Genomic DNA, 16,340 nt, shown 5'->3' with positions numbered 1-16,340 from the left:
AATGCATATTGAGATATGTTAAGGGAAATCGAAGACATGTTCCAATGGAAAGAAAAAGAAAAAGAAAAAAAGATTTGAACCAATAAAATTGAATATCGAAGATGCACTTACCCAATTTGAGTGGCGGTAAGTTACTGCAAGAGTGCATTCCGTTGTCGTCGGGACGCGAGCAAATGTAGTCCTGACCCTGATATTCGAAGTACTTCTCAAGGTCGCTGGAAAAGTAACGAATCACGATTAAAATTCGATTTCAAAATAAGATCAAATCCTCACGCCTAGTTTTTTATAATTAACAAGTTGCATGTATATTATATGTATATGTAATATGTAAAAATGTATATTATATGTATATGTATATGCCTTATGCACGCATTTGTTACATGCTTCGCTTATGTGTGTACACCGTGTATATGCAGCGTGTTTTATATAGTATATTATATATATAAAAATTATGTATAATATATATATTTTTACAATATGTATATAATATATAGAGAGGACCATGAACGATTAAATTATTTTTGTTATAAATGAATCGATCAAAATGTTTATCTCAGGTGATATGATTTCAAAAAAGCTTCAAAGCAATGATATTTGTTTTTTCTATATCTTTTTTCTTGAAAATTTTTAATATAATATTTTCGAAATTTTTATAGAATATAATAGGATATAACTCTATAGCTCTTTTTGCTAATCAAAAATATTGAGATAAATTTAAAAACATTTTCTTCATTTAATACAAATAAAAGTTATAGAGTTATATATAAGAAATTTAAAAATGATATTATAAATTTTCTTAAGAAAAAAATAAACAGAAAAAATATCTTTGAAAATTCTTTAAAATTCCTTGAAATCAATAACAAAAGAAATTTTAATCGATTTAATAATAACGAAAATCTAATAATTATATTAAATGGTCCACCCTATATATGGTGATTATTTCACAAAAAAGGGTGAATGAAATAGTAAAGCATAACAAAAGGAATGTTTTCGGTCTAATAAAACATATTTAATCATACTTTATTTTTTGGTAATAGAGTTTTAAAAAATGAAAATTTTGTATGTATACTATGAGTAATTTGCCAAACATTAACTGTTTTGTGAGATTATGATTAAATTTCGAAAATCAAATTATATAATTTCCAGTTTGAAAATTATATAACATTTACAATGTTATTAATTTTTTTTACGAAATACGAATATATGAAAAAAAACAAAATTATTTTTAATAATTAATATAATAATATTTTTAATAATTGCAATTTTTCTAAATATAAAGATAATTTTTAAATATATTTTATAATTTTTATAAATATTATGTAAATATTATATAATTATATTATATAATAATTATAATTTTTATTTTATAATTTTTAATAATTTTTAAATGGAATTTAATTTTTTAAATAAAGTACAACTTATTTATATTTATATTTTATATTACATTATATGTATATTATAAATTAAACTACGTGCCAAAATATTTAAAAAATGATTGTTTTTATGATTATTTTTGTCTGTGACTTTATATGATAAAATCATTACATCATATCAGCAAATTTATTTGTCATTTAAAAATATATTTCTTATTTAAAAATTTGTTGTTATTAATTATTATTTTCTTCTATTTTTAATGATTTTATTTAAAAATTTAGAAAAATATTATATTACATTGTTTAATATATTATGTTTTTTAAAATCGTAAAACTTTTTTTTTCCATATATTTTACCAGAAATATGAAAATAACCAGTTAATAAAAATATATATATATATTATATAAAATATATAAAAATAAAATTATATAAAAATAACCAGCTATTTCTTCTTTTTCATTTTTGTATTATAATATTAATTGTGATTATTATTATCATTATTATTCTTAAATTTAATATTCTTTTAAGGAAACACAAATTTTATTTTAAATAATTATTTCCATTTATTATCTATCTATTCTGAAAATATAAATCCTTTTTTAAATTATTTGGTATATTGCTTTCTAAATAATTAAAATTTTTATTCAAAAAATTAAGTCCTACTGTCGAAGAAAATAGATTATCAATAATTTCCGCTCTAAATAAAATCATTTTTGTTTTTTTTCTTTTTTCTCTCTCTGAATAAATGATTTTCACTTCCCTAAATTTTTTATTCAAATAAATTCTTATTCAGGTTGATTTACAAATAAAACATCGTCGTTTCTCAAAAAAAATATATTAATTCTTTTGTAAAATTATATAAAATTACCATTTTGATCTAGTTTTTCATAATTTAAAAAAGAAATATTTCTATAGAAAATAGAATTAAATTTAAATTAAATTAGAAAAAGAAATTAGAAATAAATTTTTTTATAATTTATATAATTTATATACTAAATTTCGAATTGCTAAATGAATGAAAAAATTTAATAAGATAATAACATCTAATAATCAATTAGTGAATAATTTATTTACATCTTTTTTGAAAAGCATAAAATTGTACAATTAATTTATTTCATGTTATTAGTAGAATATTCTATCAAAATGTGATTGAATGTGCTTCAGTGATTTGAAAGAAAATGGAGATATGAATTTCTCATAAGAATAAACTTGGATTGTGTATTCCCTTAAATGTAATAGAATGCATTATATATTTTTCTATAATTTAATCTCTATCATTAAAATACAAAAAATCATATTTTTGGAACATACATTACATTACATTACATTATGGAAAATAATATTGCAATAAAGATCAATAGTTAACTCTAAATAAATATAATTTTATAATTTGTTAGTTATTTTATTTTACATTAAAGTTATAAAGTTGTAAAAAATTCTAAAATAGTTTTTTAAATCTATTTTGACTTTTTTCAATAAAAATAGAATCCGTTAAATATGAATTTAAAAAATAAAACAATTAACTACAATTCTTGATTGATAGATAATATATCTATCAAATAAATTAATATATTATATGTATAATATTATATCAATGCAAGTTTTTAATAATTGTAAAGTATATGATATTATTTTTTGTTATATTTAAAGGAATATTGTAATTAATATTATTTAAAACATTGTTTATGTAATTTTAATGCAAGAACAAATTAATAAATATATAACTATAATTATAGTCTTCTTACTAAGAAATATACAATTTTCTGTCAAAAGCTTTACTGTTTCACTGAAATAGCCTATGTTTTTCATGTTGCTTATCGATTAACATCCGATCATTTTTCGTATCTCTATTACTAAAAAATAAAGTAAAATCATACATATACAGTTTATTAGAAAACTTACGAAAATGATATAAACCTAAAAAATTATTAAGAGATTATTATAATCTTAAAAAATATTGCTGCTTTATTTGAAAGAAAACTAAAAAACTAATAAAAACTAAAAAAAAAATATATTTAAATATTCATTATATATAATTTTTTTGAAATTATATGCAATAAAATTTCTATTTGATTTTACATTATATCAATAATATATAATAATAAATATAATAATATATAATATTAATAATAAATATTAATTATTAAAATTTTAAGAAGATTTCTCGAAATTATCTATTTTTTATTTTTAAAATTTAAATTAAAAAATCATAGAAAATAACACACAATTAATTTATTATCTTTTTATAATTTTCATAAATAAGTTTTACATCTTTTGCAATGTTTCAATTTTTGCAATGTTTCATACCTTCTTATAAATATAAATTTTTAATTCATTATCTCATTATTACAATTTATTAGAAATATTATAAGAAAGCAGATCAATTAAATAATTATAAATAAATTTTTTATGAATTATATTTTAATAAATTCTATTATATAAGGATAACGAATTCAATAATAAAAACAAACAGACTTTTACGAAATTTTACAAGTTATACGATTCATTCATTATAATCCATCTCTTGAAATTACAAAATTCTAATAAAAAAAATCTACAACTTATAATTTAAAACATATTGTGTCGTTATCATTAATTAATAAATCATCAAAGAAAAGGATTCGTATATTATAATACTCGTAAAAATATGTACATATCATATATATTTATTCAAAAAACATTCCTTTCGTCATTTCTTACCTCAATCTACTTCAAGGATCCCTTACATCTAAACCTATTTGTACCTACGTTATAATATACGATACAGAAGAGACACGTACGCGCTCGTGTGTAAGACCCATGTGTTACAGCGCAAGTAAATAGATGCAATAATCGGCCGATAAAAGAAAACAGAAGTAGAAAGAAGAAAAACAAAAAAAAAAAGAACGGCCAAGATAAACAAGGCAAAAACAAAATATCGAAGTTGCGTGCACACGAAGTCGACTCTGATTGCAACGGATCGAAACGATAAGAAAGAAAAACCGGTAACGCTTATGTATCGGAACGGCCTCCAGGATTTTCAGTGTCACCTGGTTGATGCAAGAAAATAACTTTCTTTTTCGGCTTCGAAGATTGATCTGGTCGCTATCAATTTTCATCGTGAAATAGCATGGCCACTAAAACAATGTCGATCGTTGCGATAAAAACTTTTAATAGAGACTTTTAATAGAGACTCACCCGATAGCAGTACCATCGTATTTGTATTACGACTTGTTATGAGATGCGCGTGTGTATATAGATTGGTAAACATTTAGTTGTTACAAACACTCCTTTTTCCGTCATTCAAATCAGATATTCTTCCTGATATTCTTTTCATCTATTGATTTAAATCAACTTGTAAAGAGCCAATTCTCGCTGCCAAATGGATTGTTTTTCGAAGTTCCGCAAGGATAAAGAAATTTGTCAAAAACGAGACTCGATTATTTCTGATAGTTAGATTTAATTAGTTAGATTTTATTCTTTAGTCGATTCTAATTTTTGTTTTCCAGGTATAATTAAGTTATAAGTATGAAAGATTCTTTGTCGAATTCTTGGTTATTTAAATTCTATAAAGGAAGTTTTTTTAAAAAAAGTTCTTTGCAAAATAAAATAATCTACCACTATTGATTTTTATAGAATTTCGGAATTTTTATTGATTCGAAAATTTTTAATGTTTTTGCTACGAAATTTTTTTGGTATACAAGTCAAAGTAGTTTTTGATAGAAAAAATTTTATATTTAGCAAAAGAAAACGTAAATTTCGTTTTTTAATATTCATAATTTCTAATACCAAAAGTTGCTTTTTATGATAATATTTTAATCGAATTTAATCGATAAATTTTGATTAATCATTTAAAAATTATTATTTTTGTAATGATTTCATAAATTTGTTAATGACAATTTATAATAATTTATATTTTTAATTTAGTTTTTAGCAAATAATGTTTCTTAATTATATAAAATAAATTATATAAAAGAAATTTGAAATTTAAATTTTAGATTGCAAATATCATTTTACATATTATATTTTATTTTAGGATATAAGTAAATTAATAATATAAAACAAAAAAAGAAATATTGTAATTGACAATATAATAAAATTAAAAAGTCAAGAAACATATTTAAAAAAAGAAAGAAGAAATATTAAGTTTACAAAAACTAAGCTTATTTTATATATTAATCTATAGAATAAAAATAAATCTTTGCTATTAGAAAATAATCATACAATTTTGATTTTTTCATTTCATCTTAATAATTAATGTAAAAATAATATTTATTCTAGATATTTTTTATAATTAATTATAATATGTTTTTTTTTTGAAAAAAAAGCTAATTATTTATCAAAACAACTACTTCCAAACATAATTATTTTTTTTCAATAGAAAACAAGTTTAAAAATATATTAATTTTATGAAAGTTATATTTTTAGATAATGAACAATTTTTTTAATATGGTTTTATAAGTTTTCTATTTCTATGGTATAAATGATTATTGATAATTAAGAAAATTGTGTAGATTATAGTTGAAATTATTCATTATTGTTAATTACTATTATACCCAATTACTGGTGAATCATCATCATTAATGAATTATTCATTCAACACAATCAGTGTTGAATGATGAATCGAAATGATGATAATTTTATACATATTATTTCTGACAATATTCAAAATTACGAGAGTATCTATATCTGTATATCTTATTATTTTTTTGATATTGATTTTTTTTTATTAATTATTTTTCTTAAATTTAGAATTATCAAATATAAAATCAATAATTTGGAAATCAAGGAAATTTAAAAATGATAAATAATAATCTTCAAATAATTTTTTATTCAATCAAACTATTATAATTTTCATAAAATAAAGTATTTATATTGCTTCCTATTGAGAAAAAATAATTATAAAAATAATATATTATAATATATTATAATAATTATATTAATAAATAAAACTTTCAGTAAATATGAGATTTAGATCCACTTTCGATGATCTTGATACGTTATCAAAATTTTTTTTGATCTAAATTCTATATTTATCGAACATTTTTTTCTTATTCATTTTTATTTATTTATTTTTACATATACATAATATGTATATGATAGATATGTTCTCAAATAATATTAAACGAAACAAAGAAGCACGTTCAATTTAATTTCGAATTTTTTAAAGCTTAAAGGTTTCTATAAATAATTATTTTTATAATTATTATAATAATATATAACTGAAAAATTTAAAATAATTATTTCTTTAATTTTCTTATATGTTTAGATTATACATGTTTTATGTACTCATATATATTTTTAAATTAAAACAAACTTTTTATTCATTATTCATTTCATTTACTAGGACCAAATTTTTAAGTTTTATCTATTGTGAAACATATTTAAAAAATATAAATTAAATTTATTAGATACACATTATTATTATTATTATTTCTATAATTGTTATTAATTTTTATGAATATATATAGTATATATATATATATATATATATGTATGTATGTATGTATGTATGTATGTATGTATGTATGTATGTATGTATGTATGTATGTATGTATATATATATATATATATATATATATGTATGTATGTATGTATGTATGTATGTATGTATATATGTATATGAAATATTCTGCTTTACGATATAATATATATATAAGACATTCGAATAACACTTTTTAAACATCTTTGTCTAAAAATTCTTTTCTTTTCATTAAAATTTAGTACAATCATCATGTTGATTCTTTTAGTATTTCTAATTTTAAGAAATCCATAAGACTTTTATATTTTTTTCTATATATTTTTCTCTTGTAATGAAAGAGTTAAAGAAAAAATTCATAAATTTAGTATTTGAAACATGTTTCTTTATTACAACATAAACTTAATATTTGGAGAAAATTTGCTATTTCTTGTTTACATAAAATTTTACTGATAGCTCATCATCGTTGGGAATGTCATGTTTGTACATCATCTGATATTTATTTCAAGATTATAGATATTAGATAAATTTATTTTAAATTTATTTTAAAAACGCGATTTAAATTTTTTATCTTATATTTTTAACGCAGAAAAAATGGAAAATCGATAGGAAATTCGGGATGCACGTAATTCATTATTTTCTTTTTGTTTAATGTTTTTTGAAAACGATTTCATATTTGGAGAATGTTATTGTTTAAAAGTCTCCGCAATTTTACTCCGACAAAATAAATAATATATTTTTTGTAATTACATTTTTTATATTTTACATTATATTTTCTTATTTTCATTTTATTATTCAAAGTTATCTTTCTTCTTTATATATATTATTCACATGATATTTATCACGTGTACTTAACGTAAAATCAAGGGTAATACTTGAGCATCGTTACATAAATAACACTATGACGTAAATATTGTTACATAAACATAGACAAGTAGCATGCAGAAAATATTTTCACAAAGTATTTAATCATAATTCTGAGAATTAAGATTTCTATGTAATCTGGATGATTTTAACTCGACTATGTATTTATATATGTATGTAAAAATTTAACTTTCATTTTTTAATAGAGATTTATCATCAATCATAAATTCGAGAAAATATCAAAAATCATATAAAATATTAAAAATCTGATAAAATTCATTTAAAAAAAAAAATTTATATCTATAATTGTTCATTATATTTATAAAATATAAATTTCATGTATTATTATATATATAAATATAAATTTAAATTTAAATTTTTAAACTGTATAATTATAATATTTTTTTTTATTTCAAATTTTATTTCAAATAAAGTTTCAAATGAAGAAAAAGCAAAAATTAAAAAAATGAATTTAGTGTATATATATATATATATATATATAATATTTAAAAAAATAAAAAATTTACTACAAATTAAATAATTCATATTATATAATTTACATTAGAACATAAATCAAATCATAAAACCTTTAAAATAATTTTTATTGAACAATATAAATGTAAAGTTTTTTTATTTTAATTTTAATTTTAATTAAAATGAAAATTCTTTTATATAAAATATTGAAAACTGAAAGATGAAAATAATATATTAAATGAAAAATATTTTTTCCAGTTTATTATAATTAACTTCTAACAAATAATTTAAATAAGGCTAAAAATTTTTGTCAAATTAACTTTACTAAAAAATTTTCCAAGTCAATCCTAAAATAAGATTTTTTAAAGCTAACAATTAAAAATCGATGCGAGATGCGAAATCTTTTTATTATTTTTAATTAATTATTATCTAATTCATTATTTATCTAATTTATTTGGTAGCGACAATTGATCCAACATACAAACATTTTTTATTAAATAATTATTCTTTTGGATGTTAAACATCGCATTTATGAATATTACGAGTTATAAATATTTTAATTTATAAAGAAATGAAAATAACATTAATTATCCTTTTTTTAACTTCATCTGAAACGTATTTGATCAGTAACATGTGTATGAAAGATACTTGAGATTTGATCTGAATTATTTCTTCTTACAACGCATATTCTGAATTTATTTTTAAATCCATTCGTTATAATATATGTATAATCATTTATTTTAGCAATTATTTGTACAAAAATTTATATTTAAATTTATATTAAACTGATATTTAATTAATTATTTAATATTTTTTTCTGCGATATTTTTATTAAAAATATTTATATTAATAAAATAAACATTTTTATTAATATATGTAAGAGATTTTGAAATAATATTTAAAAATATATATATAATTTTATTATATAGAACAATAATAACAATAATGAATAATTTAAAATTAATCAATATCTAAGTTTAAAAATTTTCATTTCAAATAATTTTAATTTGTAAAAATTAATATTTTCGTTAATCATAATTTCAAAATTGATTTAAAAAAATTCAATATATAATATTAAATATAAATTAGATTAATTAATATTAAATATAAAAAAGAATTATATTTAATATTGACATGAAAATATAAATAATTACATTCATCATATTCATATCAGAATATTAATTAAAGATTAAAAATAAAATTAAATATGTAAATAATATAAAATAAATAATATAATTTAAAAAAAAAATTAAATTAAAATATTCTATATTAAAAAAAATTAAAATTCATATAAATCATGTAATCAAAGTAATTTCATTTTATATCATTCGAAATAATAAACGACATAATTCATTTTTCATTTAAAAAAAAAAAAAATATTTTTCCACAGAAATTAATAAATTAATTTCATTTTATCGAGCCGAATACTTCATTTAATTCAAAATAACAGAATTAATAAAAATAAATGTGAAAACCAAATATTAATTGATTAACACGATTTGCATGAAATTAATTGTCATCGATATAAATGCATTATCTACCAATAAATTTGAATTCTAATTAAATTCTATCGATAGATCATATGATACAATTCTATCGTCATTGTATTAATGATATTACGTTAATTATCACTTACATTAAGCATCAGTCATCGTAATAATAATTCAATGCTGGAAGATGATACTTTCGAGATACCCAATATGTGGAAGTTAAATCAATATTGCACGTTCAAATAAATCATGGAAAATAGCATGCGAAAACACGCGATACGATAAACTGAAAATCAAATTTATTCAATATCTGTCTAAAGCGGAATTATTAACAACGTTTTATTCATATACTCCGTGATATCGTATCTGCAAAATATCGAATCTTCATGTTTTTCTCTGTTTTTGCAAAATAAAATCATGCAAAAATCAATATCGCTATTTTCATCTAATTTATGAAACATTTTTAAGGAAATATTCTCATGAAGAGGCTCGAAAAAATTATTTAATGAGGAAAAATTTGTAACTTTATAATACATTAAAATTTCTAATTATAAATAAGTTTCTATATTTTTATAAAATACGCATATTTGAGTTATTTATTCGTTTTATAATTATAATGTTATGTTATTTTTATTTTTTTCATAATATAAAAATTTTAATAATTAAAATTTATTCATAAGCATAACAAATTTTTTTTATTGCTTATTGAGTTATTTTTTTACACAATTTCAATTTAAAGTTTTAAAAAAACATAATAATATTTTGAAAAATAAAAATCAATTTATTTTTCAAAACATTACTCAAAAAAAAAAAATAAATCAGAAATTTTTAAATATTTATTTGATTCTAAAATAAAAAAAAGCTACATGAAGTAAGTGAAAAATTTGTTTCAAAAGTATTAAATAGATAAAAACAGAAAATTTAATTTAAAACAAATATATTCAAATGTTTAAGCATTAATCAAATATTGCTGACGATAAACTTAAATTTTAAGAGAAATATTTTCAAATGATTGAACTTTAAGCGTGTATAAAGAAAGGTCAATCTTTCCAAGTCATCAAATGGGAATAGTCCCTTAAGCAGCGACGTTTCGCTAATACGATAACACATTGAACGATTTTATATCAGCAATGGCGCACATGCACCCATCTGACTATCCTTAACACACATGGCTTAAGACATGGCACAGCTAGGTTATGTGCTCGTTATATGCTTGTGATAGTGCTAAACGTGCTTCTTATAAAAAAATAAAATAAGAAAAAAGTGACAGCTAATCGAACGGCTAATGTGATTGTGTTGAGATTAAATGTGCGAGTACCATATTGCAAAAAGTTTGCATAGATATTGCGTAGCCATACGGTTGTGCTAGTCACATGTAAATCACTATATATACACCTTGATATTTCAGAATAATAATATATAAGGTTAAACTTTAGTTTTAGATTTAAAATTTTTTTTTAATTATTTTTTTCTATAAATTGATTAATTCATATAAATTGAGAATCACAAAATCACAAAAAAATGATAATTTAAATTATCGGACTTTATTGATTTAAATGTTATATATATGTAACAATTTGATATTTTTAAAATTTCTTACAATAAAATATATAATAAAATATATAAATATTTAAATATATAAATATAAATGCCATAATGGATTTTCATCTAATCCATATGAAATTTAAATTTTTATTTTTATTTTTATTATTAATTTATATTTTTATTTTTTTATTAAAAAATAAAAATATAAAATTAAAACTATTTTGAATTGTTTTATTTGTCAAAATTTATAATAAGATTTGTAAAAATGTCAAAAATTTGTAATATTTCTATTACTTCTTTCTAAACTAAAATTCAGCCATATTTAATAATATATAATATCGATATATAATATCGATATAAAAAATGTTAATATATTCGTGAATGGTTTTGAAAAATCGATTCTGGAATTCAAAAAAAAAAAAAAACAAAAATTAGTGAAAATACATAAAAATGTCAGTAAGATTTGTTTCTATATGTATAAGCAATTTAAATATATCTTAAAGCGAGAAAAGCGAGATAAAAAAACAAATATAAAAGGATATCTCACTTTTTCTTTATCTTGTTTCATTGCAATTTCAGTTGTTTATAATTTAATAAATTCAACCAACATTTTAGTATATCAACTTTTATATTTATCTCTAAAATCGAAAATCTAAAGTGTGAATATATTAATACTCTATATATAGATATAATGAAATAATCTTTTTTTCTTTTAAATCACTAAGAATCAAGAAATTGATTGGAATGTAACATTATTTCAAAATAATTCAAAGTATATATCAATCGGAATATTAATAATTTTTATTCTTCAATATAGGAATTCTTACAATTTTAAAATTTCAAGAATTGCTGCAGGAATTGTATGAATATATTTTCCTCTTTTTTTTTTTTTTCTTTGTATTGTGAAATGTTACAGATACTGAAGAACTCCAGTGATGTATTTCTCTGTAAATGTTTATTCGAATAATTCGATCTATCAACCTGAGAAAACGAGATCATATTGTTTAAAAATGGCTTCTTGTTACGGAAGTTTAATAATTACACACATATGGGAAAGAGTAAATATATCACTTACTATAAATTATTGTGAACTCAATCCTACTACTATAAAAATCATTTTCTAGATTTTTATTTTGACCATACCTTATTTTATGCAGTCATTCTATATAATTTCTCTTTTTTTTCAATACGATGGAAAATTTTTTATCTTTTTTATATCATATAATTTTTTAATTTTTCTTTATATTTATCAAGTTTAGAAATATTTTCTTAAATACTTTATTTTTTTTTTGATACGATTAAATAAAAAAACAAATTGTATAACATTTTTTAATATATATTCTATATTAAATAATATTAAATAATATTCTTATATTTCTTTCGTTTTCTCGTTTATATTTTCTTTGTAAAAATAAGTAGATTTTAACATCAATATCTATATTTGAATAACTTAAAAGAACATAATCTTAAGGAGTCATGATATATGTCTTTTCAAATAAAGTAGTCCTAATTATCATTTTCTTTCTATTGAAAATATATAAACAAAGAATACTTATGAATTTTTTTATTTAAATATAATAAAATGTGGCAATGATAATACAATGATATATAAGCTAATACAATGATATATAATTGTATATAGCTAATACAATGATATATAAATAAAAAAAAGATGATATATAAATAAAATTGTTTTTCATTCAATATCAAAAGTATGAGTATGATTTATATTATTTCCTTGTTTAGTGATTTATGTAAAAAAAATTCTTTCTTCCTTTTTATATTATATATATATATATATATATTATATATAATATAATATAATATTGTATTATATATATATTATCATTTTACAAAGATGTTGAAATAAATTTTTTTTACAAAGGAACGAATATTTAATGATAAAAGTTCTTTCTATAAAAGAATTTATTATTTATTATTAAAAAAATAATAAAGTTTTAAAAAATCTGTAATAAGTCTATTAAAATTTTAAAAAATAAATATATTATATCAAATTCAAATTGTATTATATCAAATTGATTGCAAAACTTGTTAATAAATTGTCATATCCATCACTTAATACAATTTAGAAAAAAATATTAAAGTAAAATACTAAAGTGTGTTAAAAAATTTTTGTAATTAGATAATTTTTCGAATTTATGATTCTCCAAGTCATTAATTTTTTAAAGTTAATTTTTAAAAATTATGTAAAAAAAAAATTCATTTTACAAATTGGAAACATATATAATCCTTTAAATAAATAGAAATAAAAGAGAAAACATAATTTCATAATGATTAAAATTCAAAATTTTTATTTCAACTAAAATCAATAAATCTCTACTTTCATTTGGAAATTTTATATCTAAATTTTTCATATTTTTTGAAATAATACAATTTTTTCATGATATAAATATATTGATTATATAGATTATATAGAAATATAGATAAATATAGATATTTATATGAATTAAATTGTTCATTATTATTGATTATTATTTTCCTCCTTTTTTCAAAAAAATATCGACTAAATTGAAAAAGTCAGAAAGATAAAATTTGATGTTTCATTTAAAAAATAACATATCTAGAATTTTAATCTATCAATTAAAACAAATAAATATATACATTTTAAAACATTTTACAAAAAGACAAATCAAAATTTCCTCGAATTCATCAATGTTCATCAATGTTATTTTTCAAATAGAGTTATTTTAAACTATTGATTTAAACGCCTTGTCTAACAAACAAAAGAGACTCTCCTTTAATCTACTAATTAAAACAAACAAAACTGCGCATTTCAAAAGCATTGACATAAAGATAAACCAAATTTTCAATTGCATAGGAATGTTATTTTCCAAATAAACTAAAGATATAAAGAATTCTCTTATTATATCACTTTACTTCCCAAGATTAAATTCACTCGAAAAAACGAGTAACATAATACGCATGATATTTCGATTTACTTGTATACTATTCTAGCTTTTAAATAATCTGATAATAAAATAATTTATTAATTTTTTATCTTGCATTTAATCAAAAGATATTGGATCTAAAAATATTATTTAATTTCGTTCAAAATTTTGTTCTACGTATGAATCAATGAAAATAAAATTGAAAAGAAATAAAAAAATTTAGAATCATCGATATTTTCATAAAATTTATGATAAATAGTTTCTAAAATTTGAGTACATATCTATTACATACTAAAAAGTTAACTGATGATGTTTCAGAAATGTTATTATAAAGCAAAAGATTAGAAACGTATCATTATGCTCATTTTTCAAAGTACTTTCTATTCCTATCTTATATATCATCAATATATATATATATATATATATATATGCTATCATGTTTAATTATCCTTCTATATACATTTTTCTTGCTTGTGAAAATAAAGAATTTAATTGATTATAATTTAACTGATTATAATTTTTTGAATTTAATAAAAAATAGTTTAAAAAAATTTTTAAACTAAAAAACAAATTATAAACAAGTTATTTATAATGGTAAATAAAATACAATAGTAAAATGATATACAAAATATTGGATATTAACAATATGACTTTCATATGACATAATTTGGAATTTTTAACTATTTAAAGAAAAAATGAAACTTTATCATTTTTTTCGGATACTAGTTATTAGATTAAAAGGATAGATAAATATTAGATAAAAAGGATCTTATCTTTTTTTTTAATAATCGTAATTTTTTATAATCGTAAATTCTTTAATATTTGAATTTCCATTGTGTATTTTTTTTTTATAATGTATTTATACTTATTGATTAAATATTCTTTAACTGATTGAAACTATTCGTATCTCAATATAATTTCTGCTTGGCATTTTTTGTTTTTTTCTTAAATTTATTTTTTTTTATTTCTTCTAATCTTTTTATTATTTTTAATTTTATTATTATTATTCATATTTTTGCATTGATTTTCTTCAATTTTCATTGATTACATGGTGCAGATGCAAAATTAAATAAATATCTTTTAATATCTATGAACAAAAATATAACAATAGTAATTATTTAATAATAGTACAAATTCATTATTTGTTAATCTATAAAAATTTTTATTGACTTTTTATTTTATTATTTAATTAAATTTTTTATTTTATTATTTAATTGAAATCGATTGGAAATTTTATGTATTTAACCAAATTTTAGACCAATTTATAGAAAAAACACCTTTTTTTTTTAGTAGATAATTGTAGATTATTTATATATTTTTTGGATTTTATAAAATCTCTTTTGGTTCCATATATATATGCAGAATATATTTTATAAAGTCTTCAAAAATATATATATGCATATATTTGGTGTCAAAAACTTAAAATATAGACATAACTGATTTATAATTTTAATTAATCCCAACAAAAATGATATAATATCTTTTTTTTAATTTATAATTTATTTTTTTTTCTTTTTTTAATTCAGTCTCCATTATTAAATATATAATAATTGAACAAATATTAAGGAAATTATAATTTTTTTTGATTTTGATATAGAGATATATTACGTATTATTATAGATGAGTTGATCAACAAGCTATTTAGATAGAAGCAAATCCTCGAGTGAGAGATACTACATACAAGATTCTTGAATCGATCAAGTTTTCTACTGTTATAGTGTACTTTTGTAGTATATGCTCTTCTATTGTATCTAAAATGATTGCCTGTTCTTTTGTCGAGAACTACCCTTGTTCAACCATTCTTGAAAATGAAACTGTTGCAGTTTGTTGATGTTTGCTCCCTGATTTCAGATATTCTGAATCAGATATATAATTCAATGTACACATCTCTGTAGTCAGAGATTTGCAGAAATCGCGATACAATTTTTGAATAATTTTTTTTCATCAGAATTCTTTACATTTTTATAGGGTGTCTCAAGCTTAGCTAAACTTTAACATATCTATTCATATAGATTAATGCACAATATGGAATTTACGCCACTTGATTTTTATTAATTTTAAAGAAAAAAAAGTTTATAAAACAAAAATAACACAAAATAAACTAATAAAAAGAATTAATAATTTATTCAGTGTAATAAATACAAAATACAAATAAATTACATACAATAATAAATTCCATTTTGAATCATTGTCAATATTGTATTCTTAAGAAATATTAATTACAAT

General features: G+C 18.8%; 1 protein-coding gene across 8 annotated transcripts in view; it reads right to left on the bottom strand.

Annotated features, from left to right (window-relative positions):
• Positions 1-16,340, bottom strand: part of LOC122713646 (voltage-dependent T-type calcium channel subunit alpha-1G) — a 193,084-nt gene that overhangs the window by 91,819 nt on the left and 84,925 nt on the right. For all 8 annotated transcript variants that reach the window (XM_043934289.1, XM_043934288.1, XM_043934290.1 and 5 more), the window contains one exon: positions 112-215. In XM_043934289.1, the coding sequence (XP_043790224.1) occupies positions 112-215 (104 nt within the window). The remainder of the gene's footprint in view (positions 1-111; positions 216-16,340) is intronic.

Source organism: Apis laboriosa, unplaced genomic scaffold (assembly GCF_014066325.1).
Source record: "Apis laboriosa isolate Shangri-la unplaced genomic scaffold, ASM1406632v1 scaffold25_cov139, whole genome shotgun sequence".
Lineage (NCBI taxonomy): Eukaryota > Metazoa > Arthropoda > Insecta > Hymenoptera > Apidae > Apis > Apis laboriosa.
The sequence above is the reverse complement of the archived record's forward strand: the minus strand, read 5'-3'. Positions and strand labels throughout refer to the sequence as shown.